Below are 12,370 nucleotides of genomic sequence, written 5' to 3'. Positions count from 1 at the left end.
TTTATTGACTTTCCAATATTTGAATCTACACTCCCAACTTGGCACTGTTTAATATCTGATTCTCTGTAAAATTATATTTCTTTTCTGCATTACTGGGGAATAGTATAAAGTGTATAAATTCACCCTTTTAGAAATAAAACTTTAATTTTACTGATCTAACTCAAGGATAATTGTCTAGTATAAAATCAACTGCATATTGAATTGACATACTTCTAAAGAATTCAAACACTTCTTATAGTCAGACAAAGGAGGGAAAAGGGCAAAGCTAGTCTTTTCCTTCTCACCTGTTTATAACTGGATACACTCAAATAAGCAAATAAAAGAAGCAACTCAGCTTTATTAAGTTCATGAGGTAAAGCAACCAAGCATCAGGGAACAAAGAAGAATTCTAGAAGAACAAAATTAAAAAGTCAGGGAAGTTAACTTAATTGTATTTGGGCACACTTGAAATGATATATACAGGTCAGGTCATATTATAAAAATACAGAAGCAGTTGACATATTGTGCAAAAAGAAATATTTTAAAAAAGGTAACACCAGAACTGGTAAGTAAACTTTTGAAAGAAAGCAGCTGAGCGGTGACCTGACAGAGATCATTAAGATCGTACTTGTTATGATTGGGTAACAATAGAGAAAGGTGTCTCTACTTCTGAAGAGGTGGAAAACTAGAGATCATTTATATAAGATAGTCACTAATAAATCCCACAGGGAAATTAGGAGACCCTTCTTTATCCAGAATGGCAAAAATGTGGAATGCAATATTACAAAGAACATTGGAAGGAAATATAATTTAAAGGGGATAGCTAGATAATCTTGTAACAACAATGGAATTTACTGATTTCACGGGGAGGAGGAGGTGGTGGTGGTGGTGGTGGTGGAGACAAGATTCACGTGTGCATAATGTTGGCATGGGCCAGTTGGGTCAATGGTTGTTTTGTGCAGGAGATTCAATGTAACGCTCAAGGTAAGACAAAATAAAATTGGAAAATGATTCAATTTCAAGCAAGTACCTTTCATTTAAGAATATTGTACAGTTATGGATTTTAAAAACTGAATAAAATTAAACCAACTAGCTACATTATCATAGAATTTACTAGTCTGAAAAATTAACATAAGTGAATTAATAGTTCCTACTGTACCTTAGTACTGGCTTGCTCACACTGTGCTGTTACCTTGGTCAATTCATCTCTGGACTTACTGAGTTTTTGTTCTTTCTCTGAAAGATCTATTTTAGCTTTATCAAACTGGAACTGGATTTCATGAAGTTTGTTCAGATGATTTTTGATTTCTTTCTCCTGAGCTTTAAGTCGAAATTCCAGATCCGAAACTTTACTTTGCAGGTCTTCGAAAAAAAAGTGCACACGTTTCAGCTTTATAAATTAAGTACTGCTGCAGTACAGCATTTAATCATTTACTCTGCTTGAAACATCTCAACTATTAAAACTATTTCATGCAAGAGCGATATAACAGCTAGCACTGAAATACTTCAAAAACACAAGGGCACCGGTAGGGTGTGCAATTGCAGAATTCAGTTTAATCACAGGCGGTTGGATCCAAAGCTTCTATTCAAATGTATTGTTTCAAATATTTATTTTTTTAAAAACTTAGCAATTCAATAAAATGAATCTTTGTGGAATTTATTAATTTCAGGTTATATCTTATGTGGAAATAGAAATTTAAAATAAATATATTAACAATTTTTTTAAAGTGCTGGCTTATCAGTTATGCTTTCAGTCTTATTAAAATAAGTGGTCAACTATATGGTAAATGGAAGTATAATGTGGGAAAATGTAAAATTGCTTTTTTATTCTCCTTGCTAATATGGACATGTCGTCTAAATGGTTAAAGACTGCAGATGGCTCTGGGTATCCTACTGCTTATGTCACAAAGTTAGGCTGGAAGAAAGCAAGTAATTAAGAAAACTAACAATGTTAATTATCGTGAGGGGAATTGATTTGAAAAGTAGGTTATGCTTCATTATGGAGCACTGATGAGACATCGGATTTCTGTGAACAGTATTGATCAATTTAAAGGTAGGACGTAAACATGTTAGAAGCAATTCAGAAGAACTTTACTCAACTATTACATGTAACGGCTTTTGTCTTATGAGGCAAGGTTGGACAGGCTAGGCTGTTTTCTGAGAATTTATAAAAGGAAGCGACCACTTGGTTAAAGTAAGAGATCCGGAGGGATCTTGACAGGATAGATGTTGAGGGGATGTAGGAGAATGTAGAATTAGCAATCACTGTTTAAAAGTTAGTAATTGGGCAATTGAGAGAGGAGGCAAAATATTTCCTCACAGATGTCCATGAGTCTTTGGAACTTACTTTCCAAAAAAGGTAATGAAACATCAACTTGAGTATTTTAAGGTTTCGGTAGATAGATTTGTGGCAAGCAAGAGGTTGAAAAGGTATCAGGGGTTGGTCAGTATTTGGATTTACGGTTAAAAATGAAAATCAGTCATGATCTTATTAAATGGAGCACAATAATGGCTTCAGAATGACTTACTCCTGCTCCTATTCATAACATTTGATAAGAACGCATAGTTAAATTTAAACTGGCCAATAATATGACAGCTTCATGACTGATTTAAGGACTTAGACAGCAAAATCTTCATTATTAAAATCCATTTTTCTCTGTAGAAATTAGGGACAATCCACTCTTACACTGATAGCAATACCATGACAGTTCCACTGAGTGTAAATTGTGAAACAGAAAATTTAAATCATCCAGAAGCTGAAAATCATTAACCAAATCATGCAAGGTACGATGCTAGTATTCATGCAAAAAAATTAGAACTTCTGCACCCAACATGTTGTGGCTGGCTTAAAGATGAGGAAAGGTTGAAAAGCCATCATGTCAATTTAGATGGATGACAGAAGTATAAAGCAGTCCCACTAAGAGGCGATTTTGAGATGTGGTCACTATGGATCATGGGGCACAAGTGTACGCTACATTGAATGCTGATTTCACTTTTATTTCCTGGACACTTAATATATTGCTGTAAGAAAGACAAAAAAAAAGATTTATCCTTCTGCAGTACAGGATTCACTTCTAAAATTGAATTCAGGGTGCATTACTTAGGTTGAAGAAAGCATGTTAACAAAGAGTAAGAAATTGAAGAACATTCAGGATGCCTCAAAGATTAGAATTAGAAGGACAAATTGAGAAGTACATTTAGTCAAATAGGGTATAATATGTGTTTGAACGCTGCTTGTGATCCTCATGGTTTTAAGAATTGCAAAAAGGTTCCCGAAAGCAGTTTTTCCTCAAAATGGTTAGTTATGAGCAATTATTTTTGGTCACTACAATACCTTGATTTTGTAACTTCAGTTGGTCCTCCTGCTTAGAGCTGTCCGTGCTGTTAAGCCAGCTTGTTGATTGGGTAGTCTTTTGCAGTGATTTGGGACAATGCTTTAAGGGAGTTTCTTCTTGGTCCCATTGAAAATTCATGGCAACACCTTTCTTCAAAGGGGTTTCTAGTGAACGAGAGGTTTGGTGACTTGGAGTCTGTTCTTGTTGCCATGGAAATATAAAAGAGGATCGTTGATGTGCAATATTCCGATGGCTAACGGTGCTTGGAGGCTGTGTCTGGTTAAACAGCTAAAAAAACAAAAAAATGAAAAAATCAATTCAGAAAAGGAGTTCTCTAACAAGCATTCTCCTGTAACTATGTTTGTTAATTTGAAATTGAAAACACTACTATTGCTGTATGAACTTTTATTTACAGCATAGATATAAACCCACATTACAAAAGCAGGAAAGTGTACAGCCTCATTGTGCAATCCAGGTCACCAAAGTGCCTTGCTACTTTAGAGATGATTGAGAAATACCACAATAACACTTAGCATTTATGTGAAGTTTCTAAAATCTATAATCGCGAATTGCTTTAAATTAAAAACCCTGACCCAGAGAAAGTTAGGTGGGAGGAAGTAAAGCATTGTTAAAGAACTGATTTTTTTTTTAAAAAACAAGGATCCTAAAGGAGCCCAGGGACATGGAAAGGCCAAGAGCTCAGGGACAGAACTACAGAGTACGGGGACCAAGTAGCTGAAAGCAGAGCTGCCAACAGTGGACTGAAAGATAGGTATACCAGACTGGGTTTAGTAGAAAGAACAGTTCAGGAGGAAAGATCAGTTGTGTGATTAGGGTATGTTACAGAAATACATTAGATTAAGCAACAAAGGATTGAAAGAGGAGAACAAACAAACAAGTTATAAATCTTAGCAATTTATGTCTGGTCCTGCGGGGGTAATCTTAATCTTATTGATCTCTTTGTTGAGTCAGTCACTTGAGCCATCTGTGCCCATTTGACTTAGTCACTAGACCAATAATCACTGTCCCTTCCTGCCAAAAATTTTACCCAAGTGAAGCCTCACCAGTAAACAAGGCTTGTGAGAAATCACTTGCCAAATCTGTACAGTGTCAGTGTGGGTTTTATCCACCAACTTATGCTTTCATCTCACTTCCTATACTCCACTGGCTCTGTCCTGTGTCAAACTACTCACCATTCCTCCCTTTATAAACTCTCCTTTAAAACCGTGGTATCTTCTCTCACGTTAATCCTCACCATAGGCATCTCACTAAATTATACGCCCTAAACGTCCAAACTGCATCTTTCCATCTTCAGAACTCATTTCTTCTCTTGCTTTAGCTCCTCTGAATTCACTCCCTCCCCCACCCACAGCCCATATTAAATCTTTCCTTCATATAACTCCTCCTAGGATTTTGAGTGCGAGCAGCAGCGGAGGCAAGACGGACCCGGAAGACAGCAGCTAAGGTAAAGCAGTTTATTTTTAAAATTACTTACCGATAGCGGGCAGCGGTGTTTTTTTTTTCCTCTTTCAGAGAAGGAGCAGGAGCACCAGAGGAAGTGACGAGGACCAGAGGGGCAGCCGGGAAGGAAAGCAGTGACCATATATATCAGCAAGGCGGCTAAACCCGAGACTCTACAACTGTAGTGTCTCCCACCCGCCCTCCTCCTCTAACCTAGTTAAAAAGGTAAGGTTCATTCTAAACTTTCTCTATTGAACATAAGTTTGTTATTAATTTGTTATTATTACTTGACGTAAGCTTTCTGCTTTAGTACTGAGTGGGTGTTCAGATAAGTGGGGTATGGATGCTAGGGCAGTTGCTTGCTCCTCCTGCAGAATGTGGCAGTTGGGAGATGTGGCACACGTCTCCGCTGGCTACATCAGCGGGAAGCGCACCCAGCTACAGCTCCTTGAAAACCGTGTTAGGGAAATGGAGCTGGAGCTGGATGAACTACGGATCATTCGGGAGGCAGAGGGGGTAATTGAGAGGAGTTATCGGGAGTTGGTCACTCCTAAGGCTCAGGTCGAGGATAGATGGGTTACAGTTAGGGGGAGGAAAGGGGACAGACGGACAGTGCAGAGATCCCCTGTGGGCATTCCCCTCAGCAATAAGTATACCGTTTTGGATACTGCTGGGGCGGGGGGGATGACCTACCAGAGGAAAGCCATAGTAGTCAGTTCTCTGGCACTGAGCCTGACACTGTGGCAAAGAAGGGAAGGAGGCAGAATAGAAAAGTACTCGTGGTAGGGGACTCGTTAGTTAGGGGAATCGACAGGAGGTTTTGTGGGCAAGATCGGGATTCCCGGAAGGTATGTTGCCTCCCTGGTGCCAGGGTCCGGGACGTATCCGATCGGGTGTATAAAGTTTTAAAAGGGGAGGGCGAACAGCCAGAAATCGTGTTACATATTGGCACAAATGATATAGCCAGAAATAGGTTTGAGGATATAAAAAGTGATTTCAGGGAGTTAGGATGGAAGCTGCAGAGCAGGACGAACAGAGTAGTGTTCTCTGGTTTACTACCGGTGCCACGAGATAGTGAGGTGAGGAACAGGGAGTGGGCGCAGCTGAACACGTGGCTACGCAGCTGGTGTAGGAGGGAGGGCTTCAGATATGTTGATAATTGGGATGCCTTCTGGGGAAGGTGGGACCTGTACAAGAGGGACGGGTTGCATCTGAACTGGAAGGGGACCAATGTCCTGGGTGGAAGGTTTGCTCGAGTAGTTCGAGAGGGTTTAAACTAGTATGGCAGGGGGGTGGGAACCTGAGCTGTATACCAGAGGTGAGCGTTGATGCAGGTGAGGCAGTAGCAAGAGGTAGACCAGCTAGTGGGAAGGATTTTCCTGGGAAGGAACCAAGGGATCGGTTAAAGTGTTTGCTTTAATGCAAGGAGTATCAGGAATAAAAGTGATGAACTTAGAGCATGGATCAGTACCTGGTGCTATGATGTTGTGGCCATAACAGAGACATGGGTTTCTCATGGGCAGGAATGGTTGCTGGATCTTCCAGGGTTTAGAACATTTAAAAAGAATAGGGACGGGGGGGAAAAAAGAGGAGGGGGTGTAGCACTACTAATCAGAGAGGGTATCACAGCTACAGAAGCTTCCTGTGTCGAGGAAGATCTGCCTACTGAGTCAGTATGGGTGGAAATTAGGAACAGCAAGGGAGTAGTCACCTCGTTAGGGGTTTACTACAGGCCCCCCAATAGCAGCAGGGAGATTGAAGAAAGCATAGGTCGACAGATTTTGGAAAAGTGTGTACGCAGTAGGGTTGTTGTAATGGGTGACTTTAACTTTCCTAATATTGATTGGAACCTCCTTCGAGCAGAAGATTTGAATGGAGCTGTTTTTGTAAGGTGTGTTCAGGAGGGTTTCCTAACGCAGTACGTTGACAGGCCGACGAGGGGAGAGGCCATTCTAGACTTGGTGCTCGGAAACGAGCCAGGGCAGGTATCAGATCTTGTGGTGGGAGAGCATTTTGGTGATAGTGACCATAACTGCCTCACATTCTACATAGCTATGGAGAAGGGGAGGATTAGGCAGAATGGGAGGATATTTAATTGGGGAAGAGGAAACTATGATGCGATTAGACATGATTTAGGAAGCATGGACTGGGAGCAGTTGTTCCATGGTAAGGGAACTATAGACATGTGGAGACGGTTTAAGGAACAGTTGTTGGGAGTGATGAGTAAATATGTCCCTCTGAGACAGGCAAGAAGGGGTAAGATTAAGGAACCTTGGATGACGAGAGCGGTGGAGCTTCTAGTGAAAAGGAAGAAGGTAGCTTACATAAGGTGGAGGAAGCTAGGGTCAAGTTCAGCTAGAGAGGATTACATGCAGGCAAGGAAGGAGCTCAATAATGGTCTGAGGAGAGCCAGGAGGGGGCACGAGCAAGGCTTGGCAGAAGGAATCCGGGAAAACACAAAGGCATTTTACACTTACGTGAGGAATAAGAGAATGGTCAAAGAAAGAGTAGGGCCGATCAGGGATAGCATAGGGAACTTGTGTGTGGAGCCTGAGGAGGTAGGGGAAGCCCTAAATGAGTTTTTTGCTTCTGTCTTTACGAAAGAAACCAACTTTGTAGTGAATGAAACCTTTGAAGAGCAGGTGTGCATGCTGGAATGGATAGAGATAGACGAAGCTGATGTGCTGAAAATTTTGTCAAACATTAAGATTGACAAGTCGCCAGGCCCGGATCAGATTTGTCCTCGGCTGCTTTTGGAAGCGAGGAATGCAATTGCTTCGCCACTTGCGAAGATCTTTGCATCCTCGCTCTCCACTGGAGTCGTACCTGAGGACTGGAGAGAGGCAAATGTAATTCCTCTCTTCAAGAAAGGAAATAGGGAAATCTCCGGCAATTATAGACCGGCAAGTCTCACATCTGTCGTCTGCAAGGTGTTAGAAAGGATTCTGAGGGATAAGATTTATGACCATCTGGAAGAGCATGGCTTGATCAAATACAGTCAACACGGCTTTGTGAGGGGTAGGTCATGCCTTACAAACCTTAGAGTTTTTTGAGGATGTGACTAGAAAGGTTGATGAGGGTCGAGCTGTGGATGTGGTGTATATGGACTTCAGTAAGGTATTTGATAAGGTTCCCCATGGTAGGCTCATTCAGAAGGTCAGGAGGAATGGGATACAGGGGAACTTAGCTGCTTGGATACAGAATTGGCTGGCCAACAGAAGACAGCGAGTGGTAGTAGAAGGAAAATATTCTGCCTGGAAGTCAGTGGTGAGTGGAGTTCCACAGGGCTCTGTCCTTGCGCCTCTACTGTTTGTAATTTTTATTAATGACTTGGACGAGGGAATTGAAGGATGGGTCAGCAAGTTTGCAGACGACACAAAGGTCGGAGGTGTCGTTGACAGTGTAGAGGGCTGTTGTAGGCTGCAGCGGGACATTGACAGGATGCAGAGATGGGCTGAGAGGTGGCAGATGGAGTTCAACCTGGATAAATGCGAGGTGATGCATTTTGGAAGGTCGAATTTGAAAGCTGAGTACAGGATTAAGGATAGGATTCTTGGCAGCGTGGAGGAACAGAGGGATCTTGGTGTGCAGATACATAGATCCCTTAAAATGGCCACCCAAGTGGACAGGGTTGTTAAGAAAGCATATGGTGTTTTGGCTTTCATTAACAGGGGGATTGAGTTTAAGAGTCGTGAGATCTTGTTGCAGCTCTATAAAACTTTGGTTAGACTGCACTTGGAATACTGCGTCCAGTTCTAGGCGCACTATTATAGGAAAGATGTGGATGCTTTGGGAGAGGGTTCAGAGGAGGTTTACCAGGATGCTGCCTGGACTGGAGGGCTTATCTTAAGAAGAGAGGTTGACTGAGCTCGGTCTCTTTTCATTGGAGAAAAGGAGGAGGAGAGGGGACCTAATTGAGGTATACAAGATAATGAGAGGCATAGATAGAGTTGATAGCCAGAGACTATTTCCCAGGGCAGAAATGGCTAGCACGAGGGGTCATAGTTTTAAGCTGGTTGGTGGAAAGTATAGCGGGGATGTCAGAGGCATGTTCTTTACGTAGAGAGTTGTGAGAGCATGGAATGCGTTGCCAGCAGCAGTTGTGGAAGCAAGGTCATTGGGGTCATTTAAGAGACTGCTGGACATGTATATGGTCACAGAAATTTGAGGGTGCATACATGAGGATCAATGGTCGGCACAACATTGTGGGCTGAAGGGCCTGTTCTGTGCTGTACTGTTCTATGTTCTACTCATTCTCACTACCAGCCTCTCAAACTTAGCATGTCCCAGTGTCCATTTCCATTGTCTCTCAAAATGCTTCCTTGTTACTCTTAGCAGCCACAACCCTAAACTCGACTAATCAGGCAACCTAAAATTTCCGCCAATGTTTCCTGTTATCTGCAGATGCATCCAACTGCACTCCGAGGATAACATGGCCTCTTACAAGATGTCCTATTTAAGACGCTGTGTGCAAAATTGAAAAGGTACCATCCATTGATAAAAAAGAAACCATGCATGAAGAAAACAGTTAAAGGGAACATTGCTTGCTGCTGCACTTTTTTTCAAATCTTAACTATCAAGTCTTTGGCCCTCTTTTCCTCAACATGCAATTTTTTCCATGCACTTGTGGGACATGTGCATCACTGGCCATCAGAGTTTCCTTGATAAAGAAAAGGGATGACCCGCCATCTTGAACCCCTGCATTTTGACCCACAATCCCCTGATGGAGGGAATTCTAGGATTTTGGCCTAGCAATAATGAAGGCTTATCCTTCCAGATGGAAACGGTCATGGGATTGGAAGATACCATCTGAGGAACTTTACCAAAGTTCTACAGTGCATCTTGAAGATTGACACTCACTAGCAGCAGTGTGTTCTGAGGTTGCTGCATGTCGGTATGGTGCTAATCATGCAGGTTGTTTTGTCCAGGATGATAAGCTTTTTCAGTGTTGCTGGGGCCTGCACACATCCAGGCAAGTGGGGAACACTGCATCATATTCCTGACTTGTACCTGGTTAACAATGTACTGGCTTTGGAGAGTCAATAGAAGAGTATTATTCATTGTCTCTGACCTGCTGTTACATCTGCTGTGTTTATGTGGCAAGTCCAGCTGAATTTCTGGTCAGTGGTTAGGGTGTTAGCTAGAGGATTCAGTGATGGTAACACCATTGAATGTCAAGGTGCAGTCATTAGATTATCTTTAAGAGATGGTCACTGCTTAGCATTTGTGAAGCGACTGCCACTTATCAGCCTAAGTCTGGATATTGTCCAGATCTTGTTGCATTTGAACTTGGACTGCTACAGCATCAGAGCAGCAACAAATGGTGCTGAACTTTATGCAATCATGCCCCCTCTTGTCACGGCCCATAGTATTTGCGGTATCAAGTGCTTGCAATAGTTTCTTGATCTCACGTGGAGAGAATACAATTGGCTCAGACTGACATCTGTAGACCACTGGAGGAGACCAGGATTGAACATTCACTCAGTACTAGCGACTGAAAATTGCTACGAATCCTTTAGCCTTACTTTTTGCACGGATGTGCTGAACTCTTTCACCATCGAGGATGGGGATATTTGTGCAGGGTCCTCCTCCTTGTTTAACTGTCTTCCATCATTCACAACAGGACTGCAGTGCTTAGGTCTGATCCATTGGTTGAGAGATTGCTTAATTCTGACTATCACTTGCTGCTCATGCAGTTTGGCAAGCAAGTAGTCCTGTTTGGTAGTTTCATAAGGTTGGCACCTCATTTTTAGATATGTCTGGTGCTGCTCCTGGCATACCCTCTTGTACTCTCCATTGTGTCAGGGTTGGTCCACTGGCGTGATGGCAATGTTTGAGTAGGTGATATACTGGGCCATGAAGTTGCTGATTGTATGGGAATACAATTCTGCCGCTGTTGATGGCCCACAGAACCTAATGGGTGTCCAATCTAGACTTGCTAGATCTATTCAAAGTCTGACCATTTAGCACAGCAATAGTGCTACAAGACATAATCTAGGTATTCTCAACATGAAGGCTGTTGCAGTCGTCACCGTTACCATTACGGTCATAGACAGATGACTATCGCAGAGCCTCAACACAGTTAACAATCCATGATACTACCCTGTGTGGACATAAAAGTTTGTGTCAAGCTGATAGTCATATTCAGAACTAGAGTGAGACTCAGTCACAGCTGTAAAAGGTGAAACAATGAAATGTATACACGTGGAAGTTCACCTGTGCCAAAGCCCCTTCAATAAAAATTCTCCCTCATCCTATCACTTCATCTTAGCAAACTTCCTACTTCTGCAGCTGCATGTGGGGAGTCTGCAATGCAGTCCATTAGCCACAGAGTTTTGGTCAGGCAGCCCCCAGGGTGTTTGGTTCTGGGCAGCCCAGATATGTCAGAGATCTCTTAACAGAATCATGTGAACCACCCTCATCTAAAAAACTTCCAAGGGTGCAGGTGAAAGGTCCAACCAACTCAAGTCCCTGGAGAAAATTTCTGACAGACCCACATTTGGTTGTTCTTCTGGTTGGGTGCCTCCTGGCACCATTCTTTCTTCTCGTGAGGAAGGGTCACATGGTGGAACACCAGGTTCCCCAGACCTCTGGTTATCAGGAGTGAAGATGTGGTGACGACGGCTGGGACAATGGAGTGAGCTGTGCGGCTTCTCTAGCAAACCCTCAGTGCTGGACTTGGCTTGCTGTAGCAGTTACTAGTGGGTCCATGGAGCCAGACAATTGAATGAGTTGCTGTGCTGCTGCAGTTTCTGGACAAGGTCAATTGCATCCAACCTATCTGTCAGTCACTCTTCCCTGTGCACATGGATGAAGTCCCTGCATGCTGACACCACCAGGTCCTCTCCTGTCTAGGACTGAACAAGTGCTTGGTCATCAGTAATCATCAGATTTGCCAGTGGCCTAGTGCATTATTCTCCCTCCCCTCAGGCAGTTAGAGGTTTCAGTGAGGTGCTAGCCAGATTGTAATCATAAGATTTCTGACACTAACATCCTCCTTGGGGTGTCTGTCTCCAAGGTGAAGGTGGTGGGCACAGCATTCAGCCATGCCGATGCTTCTCAGGCCTCAGTGCATTCGATCCTGGAGGTTGAAGAGATGGCTTCTGGGGAGCTAGTCATTTCTCCATCCATGTACTCAGTCCTCTAGATGTAAAGGCTGGGATTCTATTAGTTCTCGATTATTTTCTGTACAGGCTCTTGACATTTTAAAAATTTATGCAGCTGAACCCCCAAATCTCTGAACATCCACTGTATTTAAATTTCATACAAACTACAAAAGTAACCTGATCTATCTTTTTACAGTCTAAAATGGTAAGTTCTGTTGCTTACATTTAACCCTGGCAGATGGAGTTCAGAGTTGTAGGGGAATGAACAATGCCACTTATCATTTGGCACTTTGGCATCTCTACAGCAGTCCCAGTTCTGTCTGTGACAGCCAGGATTCTCTCCACTTATGGGCGAGAGACCAAACATTGGGCAACCCTCCACTCGTCCGGGCCCTTTTTACCCTACTGTGGGTTGTCTTCTTCAGGAAGAAGTGCAAGTTCTGGATTGAGTAAGATGAAAGACGGTAGGGTGCTTTGGTGAAGTGAGTA

The 12,370-nt window shown here is 42.7% G+C and overlaps 1 protein-coding gene across 3 annotated transcripts in view; it reads right to left on the bottom strand.

The window, feature by feature from the left end:
* LOC125454749 (centromere protein F-like) overlaps positions 1-12,370 on the bottom strand; it is a 92,678-nt gene that overhangs the window by 65,726 nt on the left and 14,582 nt on the right. For all 3 annotated transcript variants that reach the window (XM_048535900.2, XM_048535899.2, XM_048535901.2), the window contains exons 6-7: positions 3,314-3,602; positions 1,139-1,341 (exon numbers count right to left, since the gene is read on the bottom strand). In XM_048535900.2, the coding sequence (XP_048391857.1) occupies positions 1,139-1,341; positions 3,314-3,602 (492 nt within the window). The remainder of the gene's footprint in view (positions 1-1,138; positions 1,342-3,313; positions 3,603-12,370) is intronic.

The sequence above is a fragment of the Stegostoma tigrinum genome, chromosome 9 (genome assembly GCF_030684315.1).
Source record: "Stegostoma tigrinum isolate sSteTig4 chromosome 9, sSteTig4.hap1, whole genome shotgun sequence".
In the NCBI taxonomy this organism is placed as follows: domain Eukaryota; kingdom Metazoa; phylum Chordata; class Chondrichthyes; order Orectolobiformes; family Stegostomatidae; genus Stegostoma; species Stegostoma tigrinum.
The sequence above is the reverse complement of the archived record's forward strand: the minus strand, read 5'-3'. Positions and strand labels throughout refer to the sequence as shown.